The 22,547-nt window shown below is 45.6% G+C and overlaps 2 protein-coding genes across 3 annotated transcripts; both read left to right on the forward strand.

The window, feature by feature from the left end:
- The first annotated feature begins 8,232 nt into the window (after nucleotides 1-8,232).
- On the forward strand, nucleotides 8,233-9,972 carry LOC131687721 (UV excision repair protein RAD23 homolog B). 2 transcript variants are annotated; one of them, XM_058971824.1, is made up of 4 exons: nucleotides 8,233-8,391; nucleotides 8,444-8,960; nucleotides 9,015-9,640; nucleotides 9,703-9,972. In XM_058971824.1, exons 2-3 carry the CDS (start codon nucleotides 8,495-8,497, stop codon nucleotides 9,596-9,598), a joined length of 1,050 nt encoding a protein of 349 aa, XP_058827807.1. In that variant the 5' UTR covers nucleotides 8,233-8,391; nucleotides 8,444-8,494; the 3' UTR covers nucleotides 9,599-9,640; nucleotides 9,703-9,972. The 2 variants fall into 2 exon arrangements, with proteins under 2 accessions (XP_058827807.1, XP_058827801.1); XM_058971818.1 differs by having other exon boundaries at nucleotides 9,015-9,972.
- Nucleotides 9,973-10,696: 724 nt separating this feature from the next.
- LOC131687736 (uncharacterized) lies at nucleotides 10,697-11,791 on the forward strand. The gene is made up of 2 exons (XM_058971829.1): nucleotides 10,697-11,319; nucleotides 11,378-11,791. The coding sequence occupies exons 1-2, from the start codon at nucleotides 10,698-10,700 to the stop codon at nucleotides 11,740-11,742; spliced, it is 987 nt and encodes a 328-aa protein (XP_058827812.1). The 5' UTR covers nucleotide 10,697; the 3' UTR covers nucleotides 11,743-11,791.
- Nucleotides 11,792-22,547: the final 10,756 nt, after the last annotated feature.

The following is a 22,547-nucleotide window of genomic DNA, read 5'->3' on the forward strand; positions in this document are numbered from 1 at the left end:
CAAGTTGGTACCAGTTACTGACGAGTGGAACACGAAAGATTCCAATCCAACTTTTCCAACGTGTGCTCTCACGCGCAAATTAGTTAATCCATTTTTTTTCTTTTGGGAAAAATGTTGCAGCCTAATTGCCACTTCCTGGTAAACGATTTAAAGAAACCTCATACAGCAAACACAAATGCTCTCTTAACATCCCTTAGTGACCCAAATCACTCAACGGTTTCAGATCTGTTCCGGAAGTGTTCGAAACACATTCCCTCCCGCACAGAAGTAAAAAAATGCTACAAGTGGCCGTAAATGTTTTAATAACACTCATCTTCATCATCACCCATCGGAGCTTGGCTAGCGAGCTGTACAGAACAAGCAAACCTACATGATGTGCGATCTGTGAAATGAAGAGGATATCGTTGAGGGGAGCAAGAGGCAGAAAAAAAACTCCACACTCCATCAGCAGCCTCAGGATCTGTCTGCTGGTTTTCGTCCTTTATTTATTATTATTTCAACACCAACCAGCTACAAACGCCCGTCATCAAATTGTATTGGTACAGAGGTGCCTAGGTAGCAGAATATTTCTATCTGATGGTGACGAGGATGTTGATGATGACCAGCCCACTAAAAATGAAGCTTATGAATATATATGCGCTGTTTAATTGAATGTAAAAATAAATAAATAATAAATCCTCGGGAAATGCTCGAGTGAAAAACGTTAGACAGCGGCAGTAAAAAAGTGTATTTCCGGAAGGTTTCACCCATCATCGTACAGATTGATGGAGAGGTCCTTGAGTCGGGCGACAAGTTTTTTTTGTCCGGTTGATCCTTGACAGCCAAAAAAAAATATGGTTGGATAAGGTGATGAAAATGAATCAAATTACCATCGAAAAATCAATGATGTGTCATCACCGCACATCAATCGCAGCATGTCATGTTTGTCGTTTCGATGACTTTTTGAAAGAGTGGATCTGAAATGTGAAAATTTGAAATAGTTTGATGAGCAGTTTCGACGGAACTACGTTACGCGTTACGCACACACACGCCACCAACTGTTTTCATCAAAGATCCGGAGGGGTCGGTCGTGTGTAAAGCATAAAAAAAGGATTTGCTGCCATTGCGGACCAGCAAATGGAAAGACACCGGATTCTAGATATAGGTAAGGGGTGCAATTTATTGTCTAGCGGATTAAGTTTTATTAATTGATTTTTTATTTAAATCATGGGAACGGAGAACGAATTCGTCTGGGAGATAGTAAACAAACCAGAAAACTACGGCCGTTTTGTAGGTTAGATAGAAAAGGTGTGCGTATGGCGTAACAACAATAGACAAAAGGAAGCAGCTCATATGGGTATGACCCTTCGGTGGTATTCATAATTCTGGCGGCTGATGGGAGACGACGAAGGATCGGCAAAAAAGTGGATGATTAAGTGCTGCATGCGAAGAAGCATTATGGAAGGAACCAGAACATAATAACGATGGATAAAAGGATTTGGAGAGGATCTTACCCTTCGTATGTTTATTCGGCATTAATAAACATCCGAAATCTGTAATTGAATTTTTAACTGGTTGCAAATTGGGATCAGTTTTGATTTATTGTAAAGAATTGGGTCTGGCGAGTAGTTTGTTACAGTTACATTTATTTAAACACTATTCAACAAATATTGTAGATGCAAAAGAGAATTACTACTTTGTCATAAGCAACCCACAACAATTCAAAATCATTCCAAGATTATCTGTACCAGTTGAAAAATATAAATGGATTTTTCCATTTTCATTAGCCAGATCAGAATCTGCAACACGTGCATCCCCCTCTCCTCCTGCTTTGTGACTGTTCATACGTTTTTTTTCCTCTACATTACCAGTCATTTACAGCGATGAATTACTCCTGCAATGGTTGGTACCAACCAAAACAGAAGCGTGCCACGATCCCCATTCGGATTTTCATCCCTTCAACAAAGCACTGATGGGATTGCTAGGTTAAGATAAGTGTACCGCACCACGCAATAAGCCATAATTTTTATAGCAAGCTTCGTTCGCCGAAAACAAAATCTTGCTGCCAGTCGGTGAGAGTGTAATTCAATTTCCACCACTAAAATATGACGACACGTGACTCACTTAGCTGTAGTTTTTTTTTTGATAGAATTGCAGTCTACCAAAACTTTGAAGCCAGCGAAAAAAACAAACCACCAATTTAGTGTTTGTTTGTTCAACCTAATTAAAACCGTCATCCCGATATTGCCACGTTGGGGGTAAAATCACATTTTTATGCAAATTCACCACCTTGCCGGCCTGCAGGCGTACCTATTCGTGATAGGTGACAGTTAACCGTACCGTATACACCAGATAGCAGCCGCCTGCAGTGCTATAAGGTGAATATATTAAAGTTGAGTACATGTGCATGCATTTTTTGACGGATGGAAGGGTTCCCATACTGCTTGCTGCATACAAACAGGAAATTAACCACCCGCAACTGCTGGTGGTGTGGAAAATCGTCGCAATATCAAGGAAAGGTGTAAAATTGGATACTCTTGTACGGGTATGTATGCAGCGAGCGAGCCGGGGAAAAGACTGCCTGTGTTTGCGGTAATAGGCGGAACCACCCAGCAGCAGCTGATTGATGTGTGGAATGCGTAAATTCGATAATTACATGTCGCCCCTGTCATGGTTTTGTGGTGGAAATACAAATCACTTACTGTGTGAAACAAGGTACGGTATAGAGGAGGGTAGGAGCTTAAGAATTGGCTGCTTTGTTTTTTCGCCTGTTGTTGACGTATTTACCTGGCGGTACATACAATGTATATCAGACCATTAGACTGTTTGGGCTTGGGAGTCAGTTTCATGTCCTAGATTTCATGCAGCCAACGATGACTTCCAATTTAATTTTTTTTTAGAGGTTTTAACCTTAATTCGCCTCTTTGTTGGCTTAGAGAAATCCCTTTAGAAAAATCTGTAATGTGCGGGGTTGGGAATCGAACCCAGGTGAGCTGCGTACAAGGCAATCGATTTACCAACTACGCTATGCCCACCCCCTTCGAAGTTGATGTCACTTTCAAAATTTATATTACCCTTCATAAGGCTTAGTCACCTATTCAATTCGAGGAGATATAGAGTAAAGGTAGCAAGGCCTCACAAACGGTTAACTATCTTATGGCATTCGCGATACATGCCCAGCCTACGCAGACTACTGCTTTATCAGCCAACCAATGCTGTATTTTTATACACTTGGTACAGTTCATGCTTCATACCAGTCTTCCCAAATGGACATCGTACCCAATGTTCGCTCTGGTTTTGTGCTCATATTAAACTCACACTTCGTGTACAAATTCGAACATGTTGTTTCATACCAAAACACGTGCATAACCGAACCCTTGTACGCACACGGTGTGCGTACACATAGGTTCGCGGCACCAGTTTTCTCTTTCTTCCTCTCATCATCACTAGCTTTGACTCTTTTTGCCTTGTGCGAAACTTTCTCGTGTACGCACCCGGTGTACGTACACGGATGTTTGAACTAGAATTTGTGATTATAGATATATTTTCATTTTCCATCAGCTATCATGTGGTTCATCTCTCAAAACTTATAGTTCATCGGATTCTCTTAGCCTTCTTTTTAAAAAGCACGAGCGCTTCTTCCACTGCTCTGCGATCAACGCTAATGATGTCGATGTCGTCTATGAAGTCAGAAAGCATGTAAGACCTTGTGATGTTAGTTCCGTTCTTTCGCACACCATATATGGCCTGCGTTAAGCCAAACCGAACTCAACGCCATAATTTTTTTCTAATATTTTTCATGTTAAAATGCATGTTTAACATAGCAAGTTAATGAACACTTATTTGCTTTCGTTTACTATTTGTGTTCCCGAAAATAAATAGATGTGGGCGTCGCTAGTGCTATGTTGGATTCGATAGTGTTTTTAGAGCATGTATCTCAAAATGGCGCTTGGTCCTCTTTGGCTTAACACAGGCCATATCACACCTTCGAGCGCTGTGTTGAACAACAAATTAGGAAGTACGATGCCCTGCTTTAATCCAGTTAAAGTCACAAACGATTCGAATGCCTCTCCGGCTATTTTGACCGATCCAACGTCATACGAATCAGCTTATTCATACGTTCAAACATTATCGGCCACAATTCGTATCGTTTCACTGAATCGTACGCTGCATTAAAAACTCACAAACAGCCGATGAGTATGTTATATTCCAGAAAATTATCCGGGATTGGACGCATAATAAACTTCTAGTTCGCCGTTGATCGTCCTTGGAGCATTTATTTTTATTTGCCTACAAAGGATACAGGTAGCGGACGCCGACTGCTAAACAGAACACGGGAGAGCACCCTTCCGCCGGTATTGAGAATCCTAATGCATTATGCAGTTAGTAGATCATAGGCGGCTGCAGGCGGTTGGCAAATTGGGGGTACGGTTTCGCGATAAAACATATTTTATTCACAATTTAGAAATTAAATTTTAAATTATGAAAACTCATTTTCTGACAAGAGATTGAAAGTTAGTTGCTCCAATTACACCGCTCCTAAAAACCATTTTTTCTAGTTTCTTCTAATCTCTAGCAAGTTACCATTGATTCAATTAGGTCGATTGTAGCGGGTCGTGATTCAGATTTTTTGATTTTGAGCGGCCCGCTGCTATTGACATTAAGCAGTGATTTAAAGGATGTAGCACAGATAACAAACGTTTAAGCTAGAACAAAATTTCTTCAAAAACCTGTGTAAACTTTCAAATTGATAATCGTTGAAAATCCGTGTTTCACTATTGCCATCTGCGAAACTGTTTGCTACACGTGTTTGATAGCTGCACTCTAACTGCATTGTATTGATCACTGCGCCATCTACAAACGTTTGCCAAACGTGTTTCAGACGTCTGATTTACAGTCGTGATTCGCTGGTTGGGCCACACCCCTGTCCAACTAACGAAATTGATTCGTTAGTTGGACCGACAGACAGATGTCAAAAACTCTCCAAACGAGACGTTAGTAGTGCAATTGCATCTATTCACATCTCTAATAATTGACAGATTGATTGTCAAAGTAAATTTGACATAAGATTTTGACATTCAGATGCTTTTTAGTTGGACAATGGTCCAACTAACGGAGGTCCAACTAAAAAGCGGTCCAGTTAAAAAGTGTCCAACCAGCGAATCACGACTGTATTCGGATTTTCAGTAGCGAGTATTTACGCACGATTCAAATCGAGCCTAAACGTCTGTTATCTGTGGGTGAAGTTTCCCATCTCGTCTGCAACAGTACTGAGTGATCCTGAAAAGGGTGGGGCTCCCTGCCAAGTATCCATTTCTACAGCTCCAATTGAACCATTCAAAATAAAAAAAATCAATCAGCTCGCGATGTTATGAAACACAAATCTTTTGTTTGGGGGATGCCTTACTCGATGCTTTATAATCGCGTGGAAACGGGCGTTTGTATGTCCGCGGACTAGACCGCGTTCATAGTCGGACCATCGGCGCTACTCCCAATTCATTGGCATCTCGAAATAACGAGATCTTCTTCCATTGACATTTCTTTGCTAAACGAATTGCGTTGGTAGCTTACCAAGCTGGGCGTAACCAATTACGCTACCAAATGGTCTGGTCAGCCGGATAGCATTCCCAACAGCAGATGGTTTAAAGGACCAGAGTTTCTTTGGCGTCCGAAATGCGACCAAAAACAGTTCAACAATCGCAGAGTTTCGCCCCACTGGCCTGTTACACTACACGGTTTCTGAAGCATTTATCGGCGTGAATAAGTTCTCCAGTTGGAAGCGAGCCGTCAATTTCGTCGGATATGTATATCGCTAAAATTACCGACAACAAGGGCAGCCAACTGTTCCGGATCTACCAACAACAGCAGAGCTTCGTGAGGCAGAGAGCTTCCTGTATCGCCACGCGTAACTGGAAACGGTACGAAGGGGAAGTGTCCAATTTGCGTATGGCGCAAGAGTTTCCGGAAGAACTATGTCAGCTGAAACCGAAGAACAGCGAAGTGCACTAACTAACTCTCGTGCTCGATCAGTGGGGCGTGCTCAGGATGGAGGGTAGAGCACGAATAATGAAACCACCGAAAATCAAGCCCGTAAGAAATACAAAATTTCGCGTCATTTCTACGCCAAAGTCAGAAGTCGATTTCACAACTTCAGCTAGTCCAGATCGATAAAGGAGTAGAGGCCAGGGCTGGTCGCACAAGCTCAAAGTCAGAAGGCGATTTCAATAATAAAAGAACTAGAGCTCGGTTCCACATCCCCCGCTCATGGCCAACTTGCGGCATTCTCCTGTCCATTCACGCATGCTGGAATCGACTACTTTGGGCCAATGAAGGTCGTCATCGGTAGAAGAGTGAAGAAACAATGGGGAATGCTCGCAACCTGTCTAACGTATTCGTACTCTTCGAGCAGCTATACTCCCTTTGCGCTGATTCGTGTATCACGGCTCTTCGCTCTCGATCGCCCATCGCTGTACTCCCAGGGTGATATTTGGCGACCGTGGAACCAACTTTGTCGGCGTGAGCGGAGAACTACGGGATGCAGAATCCACTATGAACCAATAGACGATGATGGCAGAGTTCGCCGCACATGGGTGGCAGTTGCGAACGTCTCACCGCATCGTTTAGAAGATTCTTGCCTCTGTCTGCCCGACTAAGAAACCGACTCATGAAGTACTCCGTAACCCTCTTATCGAGATAGAGAACGCAGCAAACTCTTCGGACCCTGCGCTTACTCCGAGCCATTTCCCACTAGATTTCTCGAATGGAACGAAGTCATTCACCTTAAACGGCGACATCGGTCTCGTGTTGAAACGTGATTCACACGCATCACAAGCCCTAGTCAATTCTAGAAGCGCTGGTTGATAGACTACAATGCTGGAGGTTACCCGAAGGACAAAGTGGCTCATCCACACGAAATCCGTGAGTTTAGAAGACGTCGCTGTCATCGTCGTCGTTTCAAGGCACCCAAGGAACTGTTGGCCGAAGCGAAAGATCATCGAAACCTGCTATTCCAGATACTGTCAGCTTTCAGGCGGATTGCCCTGTTATTCTTAAGTAAGAAAATAAATCTAGCAGTGCACAAAATAAATTGGTAGCAATCATTTTCTAACATTTTGGAAAAACTTTCTAAAGGAACCATTCAAAACTACAAACTACAATCACAGATAACAGACGTTTAGGCTAGAACAAAATTTCTTCAAAAACCTGTGTAAACTTTCAAATTGATATACGTTGGAAATCCGTGTTTCACTATTGCCATCTGCGCAACTGTTTGCTACACGTGTTTGACAGCTGCACTCTAACTGCATTGTATCGATCACTGCGCCATCTACAAACGTTTGCCAAACGTGTTTAAGTCGTCTGATATATTCGGAATTTCAGTAGCGGGTATTTACACACGATTCAAATCGAGCCTAAATGTCTGTTATCTGTGCTACAATTCATACTCCATAGACTGAAAAAAATATTGTAAATCTACAGCCATAACTCTGTAACGAACAATGTTGAAACAGTAATATTTATTGTTTTATAATTGTTTGTAAGGTAAATGTTATTGTAAAATTTTATTCGGGTGCTGCTTCCTCTTGGCAACCGTTGAATTACAGTCGCGATTCGCTGATTGATCACTTTTTAACTGGACCGTTTTTAGTTGGACCACTGCCCAACTAAAAAGCATCTGAATGTCAAAGTCTCGTGTCTAATTCACTTTGACAATCAAACTGACAATAATTAGAGATGTGAGCAGATACAGTTTCGGTCCAACTAGCGAATCAAATTCGTTAGTTGGACAAAGGGTGTGGCCCAACCAGTAAATCACGACTGTATAAATAGTTTTCTTACTCATTTTAAGCTGTGAAATTTGATTAATTTAGCAATTAGAGATAAACTAAAGATGTTGAGTGTTAAAAAAACAATGCAAATTTGTAAATGCCTTCATAAAACCGAACGAATTAGGAGGAATTAGCAGAAAGTAGATTGGTCACCCTATTAGCGACTGAGGAATAAATTTTACCTGAGCTCTCCAAGAGATGTTTTTGTTTTTTCGCATCAAATTTTTTCTGAATATTTCGCGTTCTGAATAATTTCTGTGATCCCCCAAACATTTAAAACGTCTGATTGTGACGTCAATAAGCACGGTTTCCTTTCCCTCGCTCACACAACACCAAACGTCACCAAATGGACTGATTGCGCGAAGAGTCAAGCAAGCAACCCCTGATTTGCCTTTGCAGACCGTACGCCAGAGCAAGACAGCACCACTTTGCCAGCACAATCAGCATTCTTCGTTTGCCAGCTATCAGAACTGTCATATTGGAAATTATGAAAATCATTTGCGAGTGCAAATTCTGATCCCCAAAAAAACGAAACAAAAATTGCGTTTTAACGAGCGCCCCCGGAATAGTTTTCCTCTGAAAGGTAAGTTTTCCGCCCTTCGATAGTTGACGGTCGATTAAATTAGACAATCTAGTGCTATTGTAATCCTGGTCGAACATCGGTGAGAGGCAGGCCCCGCAGCGCAATGAAAATCACCATCAAAACACTGAAGCAGGAGGCGTTTCACATCGAGGTGGACGTCGAACGGGACACCGTCCGAACGCTGAAGGAAAAGTTCTTCCAGGAAAGCAAACAGGACTACCCGGTGGAACGGCAGCGGCTCATCTATCTCGGCAAGATCATGGAAGACGAGCATCCGCTCAGCCAGTACAATTTGGATGACAAAAAGTTTGTTGTGGTTATGAACAAAAAACCTACGACCGCTCCGGCAGAACCAGCAACGGCGGCGGCGGCAACCAGTGCAGCTGCACCGGCATCGTCATCGTCAGCAGCTGCTGCTGCGAAAAATGAAGCCAGTGAAGTGACGGTTCCGGCGGCTGCTCCGCCAGCGGCAGAGAAATCCAAGCAGGAAGAGGAAAAGCCGAAGGAGGTGAAGAAACCGGACGAGCCTCAGCAGGATGACCTTCAGATTAAGATTCAACGGATAACAGGTGATTTGTTGGATTTTTGGTTTGATTGGGAAACTAAATGATTTTGATTCGTAGAAATGGGATACTCGGAGGAGGAAGCACGCATTGCGCTGGAAATTTGCGACAACAATCCAGATCGTGCGGTTGAGTATCTGCTGTCGGAAATAGCTACCAGTTCGTTGGGCGGAAGCAGTGGTGGTGGTGGCGGCGGTGGTGGTGGTTCTGCTTCAACCGGCAACACCGGTTTGCTTGGGTCCACCCAGGAAAGCAGGTTAGCATTCCTGCGAGGCCATCCGACCTTCCTGGAGATGAAACGCCTTCTGCAGGAAGATCCCAGTCTGCTGCCGCATTTACTTCAGAAAATCCAATCCAGCAATCCGGAGCTGATGCGTATCATTTCGGAGAATCAGGTGGAATTTTTAACGCTGATCAATGAGGAAGCGGACGGACCGGAGGGACGATCGGCCGTTCCGCGGGAGCTGGAAACGACGGCCGCCGCCATGGTGGACAGTCTGAGCCAGGCCGACATGGAAGCGATCGATCGGCTGAAGGCGCTCGGCTATCCGGAACATCTGGTCATCCAGGCGTACATTGCCTGCGAGCGCAACGAGTACCAGGCGGCTAACTTTCTGGTGCAGAACCCGGACGATGACGATTAGAGAGGGAGGGGGCGGCGGCGGCGGCGGGGCAGCATGCTGCTAGTAAGCTTTTGATTTTTATTCGCTTCTATTCACTTAAAGAAGAGATTCTATATTGTTCACAGTTCAGTTGATATTGTTCGCGAAAAAAAACGACAGCCACGTTTTAACACTTTGAGCTGTTACTTCTGCTAATATTATGAGAAAGCTGGAGAATAGCTCCCGCCCGGGTGAAGCTGCTAGATTTGCGTATTTGATACAGCAGTTAGCTGCGAGGTTTTCCAACAAATTGATGCAGCAACCATTAAAAACCTTATTTTTAGCTATACGAAAGAAAAAATTGTCCACAAACTTGATCGATTTTTTGTCTGAATAAAATTATATTGCTTCTGGGAGATTTTGTTTTCTTCTTTTAGTCGGTAATATTACAGCTTGTCACAAAAAAAAAATAAATTTAGTGATCTCGTAGAACTTAAAGGTTAAAAATAGAATGAAGATGGACTACCAGGAATTCAAACGCTAATCAAAGCGATTGGAGAAGCTTGCTTCAAAATTTGGCTAATGAAGTCAAACCAATCGATCAGTCTCGGTAGCATGGTGATCAGCGAAGCGGAACTCTGCCTCCTTCTAAACAGAGTGCAGAAACCGGTAGCGATCTTATGACTGCCTCCCTTCTGTCTCATACTGCCAAATTTCCTATAGAACGACATAGACTATGATGGTTGACCTCGAATGATGCGTAACTGTACACTGCCAACCGCCCTACGTTTGATTTCGCCGGATGCCAAACGGATCTTCGTTGCAGTGATGACACCTTGTCCAAAACCCATAAAACCGTACCGTCTCAAGTCCCAAACAAGAAACAAAACACCAACCGCATCCAATCGTCAACAATGCGGCTAATACGTCCGGTGACGATGACGACGCGCTAAAACTGACTGGCCCATTGATTCGAAGGCGGGAAGACGAATCGAACTCGCCGTTTCTGGATCATTGACCACCACTCTCTCGGTCGTTGGAAGCCGCGCCGTATATAAATACGATCGGCACCTTGCAAGCAGAGACCAGTCATCGTCGTCGTCGGTGTCGGGTGTCAATCAATTTCGGTTCGGTCTAAGACATGAGTTCTAGTAAAGTGATCGTGTGCCTCGTTGGACTAGTACTACTACAACAGCTGGTTTCCGCGTATCCGTACGCAAACAGTTATCCCTACAGTACGGCCATCGTAACGGAAACTAAACTGGTTAAGGGTGGTTCGGGTAAGACAACGAGTCAGGGAGGAAAGGATTTGCGCGATTTTAATCGGGATCATGTGTTCGACGAGGGTGGTAAGATCAACTCGGCAGCGGATGCCGTTCGGTATCATGCGTTGGATAATCAGCTGAACGGTCACAGGATCACCGATTCTTCCAAGGGTGGTTCGGTGGATAAGGTGAAGCAGTTGGCTGGGGAGAACTTCGAGATGGATAAGTCGCACAATCGGAAACAGGTGAAATCCGGCTTTTCAAACTCTTATCATAAAGATGAGAATGGAAGTAAGACTTCCTACTACGAGGATTCGGATGATCGCGGCGGTAAACAGGTGTTCGATAACAGACAAAACTTGAGAAACAATTACAACGATCAACTGTACGGTAAGGAGCTACGAAATGATCATCTTCGAGATCGGTACGATGATCGCTACGGTGGAACTGAACTCCGTGGAATTCGTGACTACCACCATCAAACGACAGCTGATCGAGGTAAACTGGTAGGTCCTCCTCCTAAACGAATTATTCAAACATTCTCAACCTTCAACAGGCAATCTCCAGGACTACCGTGACGATTTTCGTGATGATCATGATCATCAGCTCGGTTCGTACGGGGCTGAGTTCTATCCCGGACTACCTCCAATGATTCCGGTTCGCAATTCGGACGATCTGTTCCAGCGGCATAGTTACTACGAACCGCGGCCAATGTTTACAACGGGGCCGCATCGTTCGCCACCCATCACAGTGTATGATGATCCCAGGGAGTACGATTACGATCATCATCATCGGTACCAGCATCATCCACAGGTCAACCGAAGGGACGGGGGATTGTTTCGTCGATTCGACGATGATCTGGCCGATCGGACTAGGATTATTTTTAGACCTAGTCCGTTGCTGAACTATAGGCGATATTAAATATTTGGCACAATGCTCAAAGTTGAAGAGAAAATCAAATTTATTTAAGAATTAGTAGGTAGTGTGTTCTAATTTATCGTAACAATAAAGCTAGTATGCATCTATAGCAGAGCTCACATTGCTACGATTGTTTCTTAGAAGTGGTGAAAGGGTCGTTCAACTCGTCACAACTTCCCAGCGTCCTCAGCTATTGACAATTTAAATGAAGGCTTCAATTAACCAGTCGACACATACTTTATCGCCATTGTGAGTTGCCATCATCGAACCGTGACATTTAGTGTCGGTAGGGTTTCGCGTGTTCGTCATGGCATCAAAGTTCGAAAGAACAACAACAATCTCTGCGAAAAGGTGTTACAAGTTACTGCTACCGCGAATCTCACTCCTTCTCTAGAACTAGATCAGTTATCCGAATTGGAGTCGATCATCATCATCTTCGTGGCCGAACAATCCGGGTGCTCCGAATTATGGTCGAATGTGTTTCAGACCTCCAGGTTACTCGGTCGTAGGACGCCATTCTCCTTGAACAACCACGTCTATCATCCTCGACTATCCACCTAGTGCGCCTGAGCCTGCCCCAACGTCGACGATCTTGTCCAGATTCTCTTCTAGGCTTTATTATTATTATTATTATTATTATGTTTATTAAGGCTTTAACCACTGAGGGTCATTCGCCTAGAAAAAAAGGAGTCATTACATTGCGTTTTACAAAGTCCTTGAGTTCTTCGATTAGATATTGCACTCGGTGGCGATAATACGCTGGTAGGGCCTCGTGACAACCTCCCCAGCACCCGGTCTGGGTGTGGCGGAGGGCCCGCTGATTGATGGTGGTAGATGGGTTGGCAGATTGAAGTCGCAGGTGCCGCGGAAGAACCTCCCTAGAGCCCGGTCCGGGCGTGGCGGAGGGCCCGCTGAGCAATATTGGTACATGTGTTGGCAGGTTGTGGTTGAAAGGGCCGCGGAAGAACCTCTCCATCATCCAGTCTGGGTGTGGCAGAGGGCCCGCTGAAAGATGGTAGATGGCCTAGTTTGTTGTGGCTGATAGAGGGCCACGGACAGCCCGCCATGTGATGGCGGTAGGTAGTGTGTTTGAGGCCAGTATGCTCTCGGTCCACTTTAGATAGCTTCAAAAATATTGGCATCTTTCAAGAATGCGAGTAGTGTCTCTTCCTATGCTGAGTTGTTCGATAGTGTGTCCCGAATCGAGGAAGGCAGATTATGGAGTCGTCGCAGGTCTTGGAGTTCCCGGCAGTTAAGGATTAGGTGCTCTACCGTGATTCTTGTATTGCAGGTCGGGCACACTGGGGGATCGACGCGGGTGATGGTATGGGTGTGGGTGATCTTCGTGTGTACTACCCGTAGGCGCGACAGTGCTCTTTCGCGGTCTGCCCACTTCGCGAGATCTTTTTTAACCTTCTGTGGGTAGCCTCGTAGATTCCTCCAGTGTGCGATAAAGTGCTCGGAGACTTTTGCCTTGAATTCCCTAATAACATCAGACGGTGGGACCTCTTTGGAAAACAGAGCGCGTGAATGGCGGCCGAGAGCGGCCAAACGGTCAGCCTCTTCGTTACCGCGAATTCCACTGTGCCGCCCGGGAACCCAGCATATGGTAGTAAACGGGTCGCAAGATTGCTCTATGGCTTGAACGTAGGTGTGCTTGGACTCCCCAGATTCCAGTGCTTTGATGACAGAGAGGGAATCGGAGAAAATCACAGCCGGAGTATCTTCAGGTTTCTTGGTTATGGCTATGGCGATGGCGGCTGCTTCTGTGGAGAATACTGAGCAAACAGAGGGTAGACGAAGGGTGAGGCCCTCTCCAATTCCGCTCACACCCGCCCCCACGCCCTCGCTAAGTTTCGAGCCGTCAGTGTAAATGTGCAGATGATTAGGGTATTTGCGTTCAACCATTTGAAGGAATTTAGCTTTGACAGTACTGGGAGGATCGCCTGCTCTGGCGGATACAGCCAGGCTGCAGTCTAAGTTTGGGCCACGCTCATGCCATGCGCGGTTGCGAACCCGATGCAGCTGTGCGATTGTAGGGAGAGGGGTATTGGTAAATGTGGTATAGATGTCCTTGGCTTTCTGTAGAAGGTGACATCCATCACCAGATGTTTTCTCTAGGAATCCAACGGCTCGTTTCAGGACAGCTACCGCCAGTGCCCATCGGCAGGGAAGTACTCCGGTTTCGACGCAGGCGGCTTGGGCAGGGGTGCTGGGCAGTAGATTTTCTAGGCTTTACTTTAGCTTTCCGGCATTCGCGCTGCATGTTCAGCCTTTCTATAATCTAATGTCATTATTCTAGATTTATTTGGCACAGCCAGAGTTTTTTGCAGCTTCCAGACAAAAAGACAAACCTCTCATTCTGCCGGATTTTTAATTATTAACCTCAAGGATCATTCACCTTTTTCGGAAATAGTATACATTTCAGATTGATAGAATACAAACAAAAAAAACTAAAATTATAGCGTTTGTCTACCCTGGGCGCACTGCTTGCTGTTACGTATGATCTTTCTCTTTGCCGTCAGCTGCTTGTTGGTTGTTCAGTCTGCCCTCTCTCTCGCTCAGGTGTACGTCCGTGTGTCATTGTCATTGGAGCAGTTTTGGATTTCACTGTTGGTTGTTTTCCATGTTGGTTTGTGTTTCTGAGTGATCTTGATGTAACCGTCTTCTTTTTTTATTATTCCTTCGCTAGGTGTACATGATGTTGGCTTGGGGTTATTGTTTAACCGGCTGTCTGTAGCTTAACAGTGAAATGCTGTTTAACAATGTGTGTTGTAGTAGATACATTTTCCTTAACAGTTTTGGCGCATGGATTGCCGTAGTGTGCCGTTTGGTTGAAGAACTGGCACCTGGGCGTCTACCCAAAGTATGCGCATAGCGTAGATAGGTGATACGTTGGCCAGATATGCATTCAAAGGTCAACTAGGCAGGAATAGGTTGGTACAGCTGCATTCTAACCACATGAACCATGTTGAGAGTTCCGGAAAAAAGTTTCTCCAGTTGTCCTTCATGTCACTTCTCCGTATTTCGACATGAACTCGGAGCTGATGCGCGCTGCCAAAAGGCGAATTTCGGTTAAATCCTTGGCCATATATAAGGGGATTTTGGTTTTAATGTTGTTGGTTTCGACTTCGTGTTGCATATTGTTCAACACTATAAAGATTTCTGCATCGGATAGCATATTGAACGTAATCGGTGCAACATTTTTGGTATGATGTAGTTGGAGGTGGGTCACTACCGTGAGATCAAGGTCTATTTTCACTTTTAACAGTTTTTTCTCCTTGCGCACTGTTCAAGTTTGCGTAAAGTTGATCACGACAGTATATTCCCTTAGTGGGCACACTTTTTTTGATTGAATCACACATCTCTCTCGCCGTCGGGGTAACGAGGCTTTTCAGTTACTGACATGTAGAAGTAACGAAACGACGCTGGTAAAATTTGTTCGTTTGCTTTGAAGCGAACGAGCGGTATGTAGTTTTAGCTTCTGGTCTGTGCGAGATCAGGAACTAGACTATTATTTCATTATAGTAAAGTTAGCACATATTAAATAATTATTGGTTTGATCAAGGCGATAGTTAGTTACATTCGTAAGGTGACTCTCAGACCGCTTAGACGCTCTTCCCAGTCCGTTCAGTGTAACCACAGACTAGTTAGTTAGTCTGTGGTGTAACGCTACATCGTATAGTGCAAAATTTGCTTATCCGCTTTTAATGTTATCACTTGTGATTTCCGCCTGTTAGAGTTTTTGGCATTTTTTTTTCTTTTGGGTGTTTATGAATAACCTTTTTTTTCGAGCGGCGGGGCTCTTTGCTTTGTGAACCAGCTGGATACCGTTAAACAAGTATTACTATTATACTACCTTCCCCATACTCGTCTCTTCTTTCATCCAGCACATGGCTTTTGGCCCGTGTAAAAATGACTCCCCTGACAATGAATCGCCTCCAGGTGAGGTGCATATAGAAATAAAATCGAATCCCCGACTGAATCTATATCCATGCTCCCCAACAGGGTCCTTTGTGATCTTTTTCCGAACCAAAGGCAAAAATGGTTTAAATCTGTTGAAGATTTATAGAGGCCTGACGGAGCGGTAAATTCGCACCGATAAGCTTATGGTGGTGGTAAATAGTTGGAGGCAAATGATATTACTGGCTACGGGCCTTTTACGAAATAGTACAGAGTCTATGTACCAGCGAACCAGGTCGAAATAGATGGTGCCGTTTTCGATTCAAGTTTGAGCTTCGTGAATCTGCTGAAACATAGGGACGGTTATTTTAATGACCCCATGCTTTTAACCAGTGAAGATACTGGACTGCAAACGATTGCACTCAGCATCAGTCAGCATGCTGACGGGAAGAGAAACTATGTCAGCTCAGACTCATATCGGGTGACCTTCGCAGGGTCTGCTCTACCTAATTATCTGCTCTTGGATAAGATTCGTCAGCCTGTACATCTCCATTATAACAATAAGGTTATTTGTGGGAAATGCGATGAGAGCATTGGGACGATTCCTGTGGAAAGGATATCGGAAGGTGTTTCTACTGTTGAGGAAGTCCACATGATCTCTTGACATGTCCTGCGTATAAATAATACGAAAAGAAAGTGAAGCGTTTTCTTCAGAGATGCTATAAGCGATCTTTTGGAAAAATGCTAGAGAGCTTGTTCTAGTTGTTTTCGTCGGCCTATTTCCGCTACGAGCCCAAACACCGACGCCAGAGAGGTGACTTAACTATCTGGACTAGATATAGACCCACCCCAGAAAAATCTCAACAACCTTGACTGGGATTGAACCCACACCAACTGGAGTGAGTGGCGGTCACGCTTACCTTGCAACCAGTTTTCAGCATTAAATTCACGTCATTGAAGTAAAGCAAAAACATCAACGGTCCCAAATAGCTTCCCTTCGCTCTAATGTAAAAATAAGTATCTGGCCGTCTCCAATGACAATCAGTATCTATCGATCTGTGAGCTAGGATCGAAACAACTGCCAAAACTAACATTGATTCCAAATTTCTCCATTTTACCGATTGTTATATGAAAACATATCAGTTCGAGCGCGACATTCTATACTCCCTGTAGTGTAGGATGATAGACTCGGCAGGTTAGTCGCTGTTTAGCGTCCAGGCCTGAAGCCATGTTAATCGTGGATAAGGTACTGCTTGCTTCGCCTCTACTGTGGCTCCATAATCACCAGCTCGAGAGAGCATTCAACGAAGTTATTCCACGATAGTTATTAATGTTCCGCCCCAAGCGGAAGCTGAGTCACCAAAACGTCGATGTATCTTCTCAGAGCCACCAAAGGGAATACTTCCGGTCCCGGATTAAAAGACAATCGAGGCCAAGTTATGGTTACGAACGGTCGTAACTGTGATCTGAACCAGTGGGAATGAAGCGAACACTCAATAAAGAAATTTTTTTAGGCTTGCAAGACAAAGCCAGGACAAGTCAAGCATTTTCCTTGACTTCCTAGGACATGTCCTGGAAAAATCAGGACATGTCCTAGGAAACCTATGTGTATGGTCACCCAATCGACTCGCAACCGAAAGTCCGCCGGACCGACCTCGACACCTCAGCGGGATGTTTGTGTTGTGATCCACCGCCGCAGATTCGAGCGAGTAGATCACGTCGAACAGCTAGCAGTGGATCGTTGCCTGCCCGCTGAGCAGGTTGGATCCACCGCCGGCACCTAGATCGAGTTGATCGGCTAACTAAATGGCTCACAGAAACGAACATCGGTATCGGAAGCAATCTACCGCCGGGGAATTCACGGTAGGGTAAATTCACCACCGTGAACTATCCGACTAAATCGTGACAAAAATGGGAGCTGATTGGCTCCCGAAATAAACATCGGTACTAAGAGAAATTCCGCTGACAGGGAGCTCTCAGTCGGAGTAGGGTAGTTTCACTGCTGGATAATATCCCACTATATCTCGATGAAGCTAGGTTCTAAATGGCTGAAGAAAGCGGGTTTCGGTGTTGGGTGAAATTCTGCTGCCATGGAGCTCTCAGTAGGAGTAGGGTGAGTTCACCGCCGGAGACTATCCGAGTAGATCGAAATAAAGCTGGGAGCTTAATGTCTCACAAAAACAGGAACCAAATGGCAAAGCAAATCAGCAGCAAAACCAACGACTGGCTAAGCGGCTCGCTGACACGAGAACCAGATGGGGACGTAATAGATGGAAACGAAAAGCAAGAGAAGAGTCGAGAGTTAAATAGTTTAAAGGTCGAGACATTTCATGGATCAAGCAAAACTTTGAGATAGCTGTGGAAAGCTCGTGAGCGAAAGAAAGATGAGCGAGGAAAGTACAATGAGCCCTCCACGAAGTAATTCCTTGATGTAGGTCCATGGGGAAGTAGAGCGAAAAAAGAGTAAGGAGTGCTTTTAGTGGTTAGGCACGAAAGTGAGTCGTGAGTTCCACACAGTGCCAATACACTATACAGTGGCGGGATCAGAGAAAAGTATCGTCACCAGATAGAGAAGAGCGCAAGGCAGCGTTTCGGCAAGCTAGGGACCGCTTTAAAACGGGAGATCAAGCTTAGCAAATCAGATTGTCACAAGGAGCTGTGCCGAGAAGTAGACGCCAATCCCTCGGGGACGCTTTCCGAGTTGTGACGGCGAAAATGAAGAGCCAGCTGAATTGTGTGCGGGTAAGCACAATTGAGGGCCTCTCCCAAAGTGCGATCCATCTACCTGATCACCGACACCATACGGTGAAGAAGAAGGAGCAATCACGGCAAGTGACTAACGAAGAGCTCGCAAAAGCATCCAAGCAACTGAAATCAAAGAAAGCCGCCGGTCTGGATGGAATACCAAACGTGATCCTGGTATATCCGGACATGTTCAGGATGATACTGCATATGTGTCTAAATGAAGTTGTTTCCTGAAAATCGGCAGGTACATAAGCTGGTGTGGCTGCCAAAGCCAGGGAAGCTACCGGGCGATCCGGCTTCATATAGGCCTATATGTATACACACGAAAAACTTCTGGAAAGAATAATCATTAACAAATTGCCTAAATACACGGAGGGCGAGCGCGGAGTGTCCAAGGTGCAGTTCAGATTCCGCAAAGGAGCATTGACAGTGGAGGCAATCCGGACAGTGTTCGAGAGTGTTGAAAAGGCACCTGAAGCGAAGAGGAGATCGATATTTCACTTCCAGAGCAGAGTGCTGCTGTACGAGACGAACGAAGAGTAGGAGTCAATGCGAGTCTAAAGGGCGTTCCTTAGGCCGCTATTTTCGGTCCAGCTCTTTGGAACGTGATGTACGATAGGGTCTTAACACTGCGGCTGCTCAAGAAAACCAAAATCATGGGTTTCGTGGACGACGTGTCACTAACAATGGTGGGTTATTGAATTGAACGGCGATTCTGAACTGACAGTCGTACTGTTCTGTTCTCTAGGGTAAAACTTGAAACGGCGGCTGCCTCCGTCACGATAAAACCTAGGCAGGCCTCCAGGTACGTTCGAAGGTCATCACTAAACCCGTCACCTGTAACATTCCTGATTAACGCGAATCCGGGTTCCTGAATCTAGTATTCACGCTGAGATCAAGTAGTGACTCCACCCAAAATGACTCACAACTTGGGAAGTCGAACTTGACGGAGCTGAGGAAGAAGGTCGATGAACTCTATAAGTTCGTGAAGGACAAGCAGGGGAAGCAGCTAGTGACGGGTATTAAAATGGACGTAACAGTTTTTGAACGTGAGTAGAAGGCGCTCTTGATGAGAGCTGCCGCAAGCCGCTGAACACGCAATGGCGGTAACTGAGGAGACACTGAAGAGTCACCGCAATACTTGATCGGAGAAAAAAGTGAGGAACACGCAAGGGCATTAAGAAGACCCAAACAAGAGCGAGCTGTAGTTCGGCGGAGTGGAGCGATCATAGGAACGCTGGAAAAGACTGTAGCTGGCGCATCGTGGAATGCGATCAGACGAAGCAGAATCAACGGCGGCAGAAGGAAGAAAAGGAGAAGGAACAAGAGAAGGAAGAGCGTCCTCGGGAGAAGTACAAGGGTGCTGCACTGATCATCGAAGCGAACGATAAGACATCCTACACAGCTCTTCTTCAGAGAGTGATATAGGACCCGGAGCTGAAAAAATGCCGTTAAAATGAGACGCACTAAGTGAGGCGAGATGATCTTCGAGCTGAAGAAGGATTCTTCCGTGAAAAGCTCGACCTACCGCTCGCTCGTTGCTAAATGCTTCGGCATCGAAATGAACCTGAGAGAATGCAAGGGTCTTGACGAGAGCACGCCCGAAGACTCGGACTTCGGATATCGCACGAGGAACTGTAAGGGCCCGGGCATGTCTTCATTGTGTAGAAAAAGGGAAGGAAGGGGGTAGGAGGACGGAAAATACCACACGACGGGCGGCTTCAAATTCCAAAGTTACCCAGCTTAATCTCAATCATTGCGACATTGCACAGCAACTGTTGTGACAGTTTACATACACGATATGCAAGGATACTGATCAGAGCGGACTCGTTGGCTAAGTGGCAGCAAGTGTAAGCCAACTCGGAGACAGGGCGTTAGACCCCCACCGACTCGTCCCGAATGTGTTAACGTGGGTGCGTAGTTTCGAGCATGGAGAGACGAACTTCTATCTGATGCAACTTGTGGCCAGGTATGACTGCTTCCGGAAGTACCTGCGTCGACTTGGACAGACTTTATTACCCCTTAGCCCGAAGTGTGTAAAGGTGAAAAAACAGCGGAATACGTGATCTTCGAATGTCCCAAGATCGAGGAAGCTCGAAAGGATATGTCCGTTGTAACAGTCGACAATATCATCGAAGAGATGTGCCAAGACTAACATACCTGGAATGCTGTGACTCGAGCTGCAGAGTAAGTGGTAGCGACGGCTGGAAAGCCGTCACGAAACAACAAATCGGGTTTGGGGAGAATTTCCTGTCGTAGTAAACTAGATCGCCCACCGGTGACTAGTTGAGTAGTACGCAACGTAGTAACGGGTAAGTTTCGGGTCACTGGGTTTCCAGCGAACCGGATGCCAGGCTCCATCGAAATCGCTGGAACGTTATCGGCATCCTACCGGTTGACCCGCCGAAGTAGGGATAGCCGGAATAACAGCTGACATCGTGCTGCACGGACGAATACTTTGGAGTAAAAGCGAGGTCTTTAGACTTGTTCGGTTATTCCGGAGCAGAAGTCTCCACTTCGCCGCTTCATCCGAATTCTCGGCATCTTCATTGAATAGATCCTCACGCACGCTTGATATGTTGTACTGGCTCGTACGAAAACTTCGTGATACTTCCCGTCCGAAGGAAGCCGTGAGCACCGATTTTTCTTTGAGGATGACTTGCCTATGAGTTGATCAAGTAACTTCCGTTGATTTTCAAGAATACTCAAGAATGCGGAAGGCCCAACAAGCCGCCCTGGAAAAATAACCGTTACGAACAATGCAGAAGAAAATACGAATCGTAGCAATCGGCAAGGACCTCCGCGACGAACTAAGGACTACGATTGGAAACTCGAAACATGGAACTTCGACAGGATAACCTACGACGAAGTTCAACTACACAACTCTGAAGTCGTAGCACTCCAGGAACTTTGCTTGACAGGACAAAAGGTACGGAAAAGCGGGCATCGGGCGGCTACTTTCTACCAGTGCTGTGGCACCACCAACGAGCTGTGAACCGGCTTTGTAGTATTGGGTAGGATGCGTCAACTCCGTCAACGGATGGACTCCGACCAACGCAAGGATACGAAGCTGGAGGAGGTGTACGACGGCTGTTCGAAAAACGGGACGTGAAAATCGTCATCGGTGATATGAACGCTCAGGTAGGACGGGAGGTAATGTTTAGACCGGACCTTACACACCGTATCAAATGACAACGGGCAACGATGCGAGAGCTTCGCAGCCTGCCGTGGCATGGTTGTACCTTCTTCCCCCGCAAAGATATCCACAAAGCCACCTGGAAATCACCTGTCCAACGCACCGAAAACCAAATCGATCACGTTCTAATGGACGGGCCGTTCTTCTCTGATATCACCAGCGTTCGTACTTACCACAGTGCGAATATAGATTCGGACTCTCGACGGTGTACAACACTCGTCGTAGTCGGACGCCAAAGCCCAACATCGCGCAACTCCGGGACGCCGGGGTTGCCCAAGACTACGCACAGCGGCTGGAAGCAGCACTACCCACGGAAGAACAGCTGAGCACAGCTACTCTTGAAGATGGCTGAAGGGAAATCCGTTCCGCCATAGGAAGTACTGCTGCATCGGCACTAGGTACGGCGATTCCGAATCGAGGAAACGACTGGTTCGATGACGATGACGGTCCTCCGGAGAAAGAAGCGCCAACAGGAAGAACGAGATTGCGAAGCGATGGAACAACTGTACCGCGTAAACGACACACGGAAGTTGTACAAGAAGCTGAACAGTTCGCGCAAAGGCTACGTTCTACAAGCCGATATGTGCAGGGACTTAGACGGCAACCTTCTTACGAACGAGTGTGTGGTGATTGAGAGATGGAAGCAGTACTATGACGACTTCACCTCAACGGTGAAGCAGCAGGTAATGTGTGTTGTTCGAGTAACAGGGACACTCTCGAGTCGCTTTGAATCTAGAAGAGGGTTACGGCAAGGTTCAACGTTGCGTTAGAAGATGTATTAAGAAGAGCGGGGATAGACACGAGTGGCACGACTATTGTGTATGGAGCAAAGTACGCCCAAGCAGTTCTGCAGTGTTCAACCACTCAAAGTTGTACAAACCACGTGGAACAATCGATGTCTGCATACAAGAGATAGCCTAGGAAAATTTACTATTTTGAAGAAATTAAACGAGAGCAACAAACC

The sequence above is a fragment of the Topomyia yanbarensis genome, chromosome 1 (assembly GCF_030247195.1).
Source record: "Topomyia yanbarensis strain Yona2022 chromosome 1, ASM3024719v1, whole genome shotgun sequence".
Classification (NCBI taxonomy): Eukaryota; Metazoa; Arthropoda; class Insecta; order Diptera; family Culicidae; genus Topomyia; species Topomyia yanbarensis.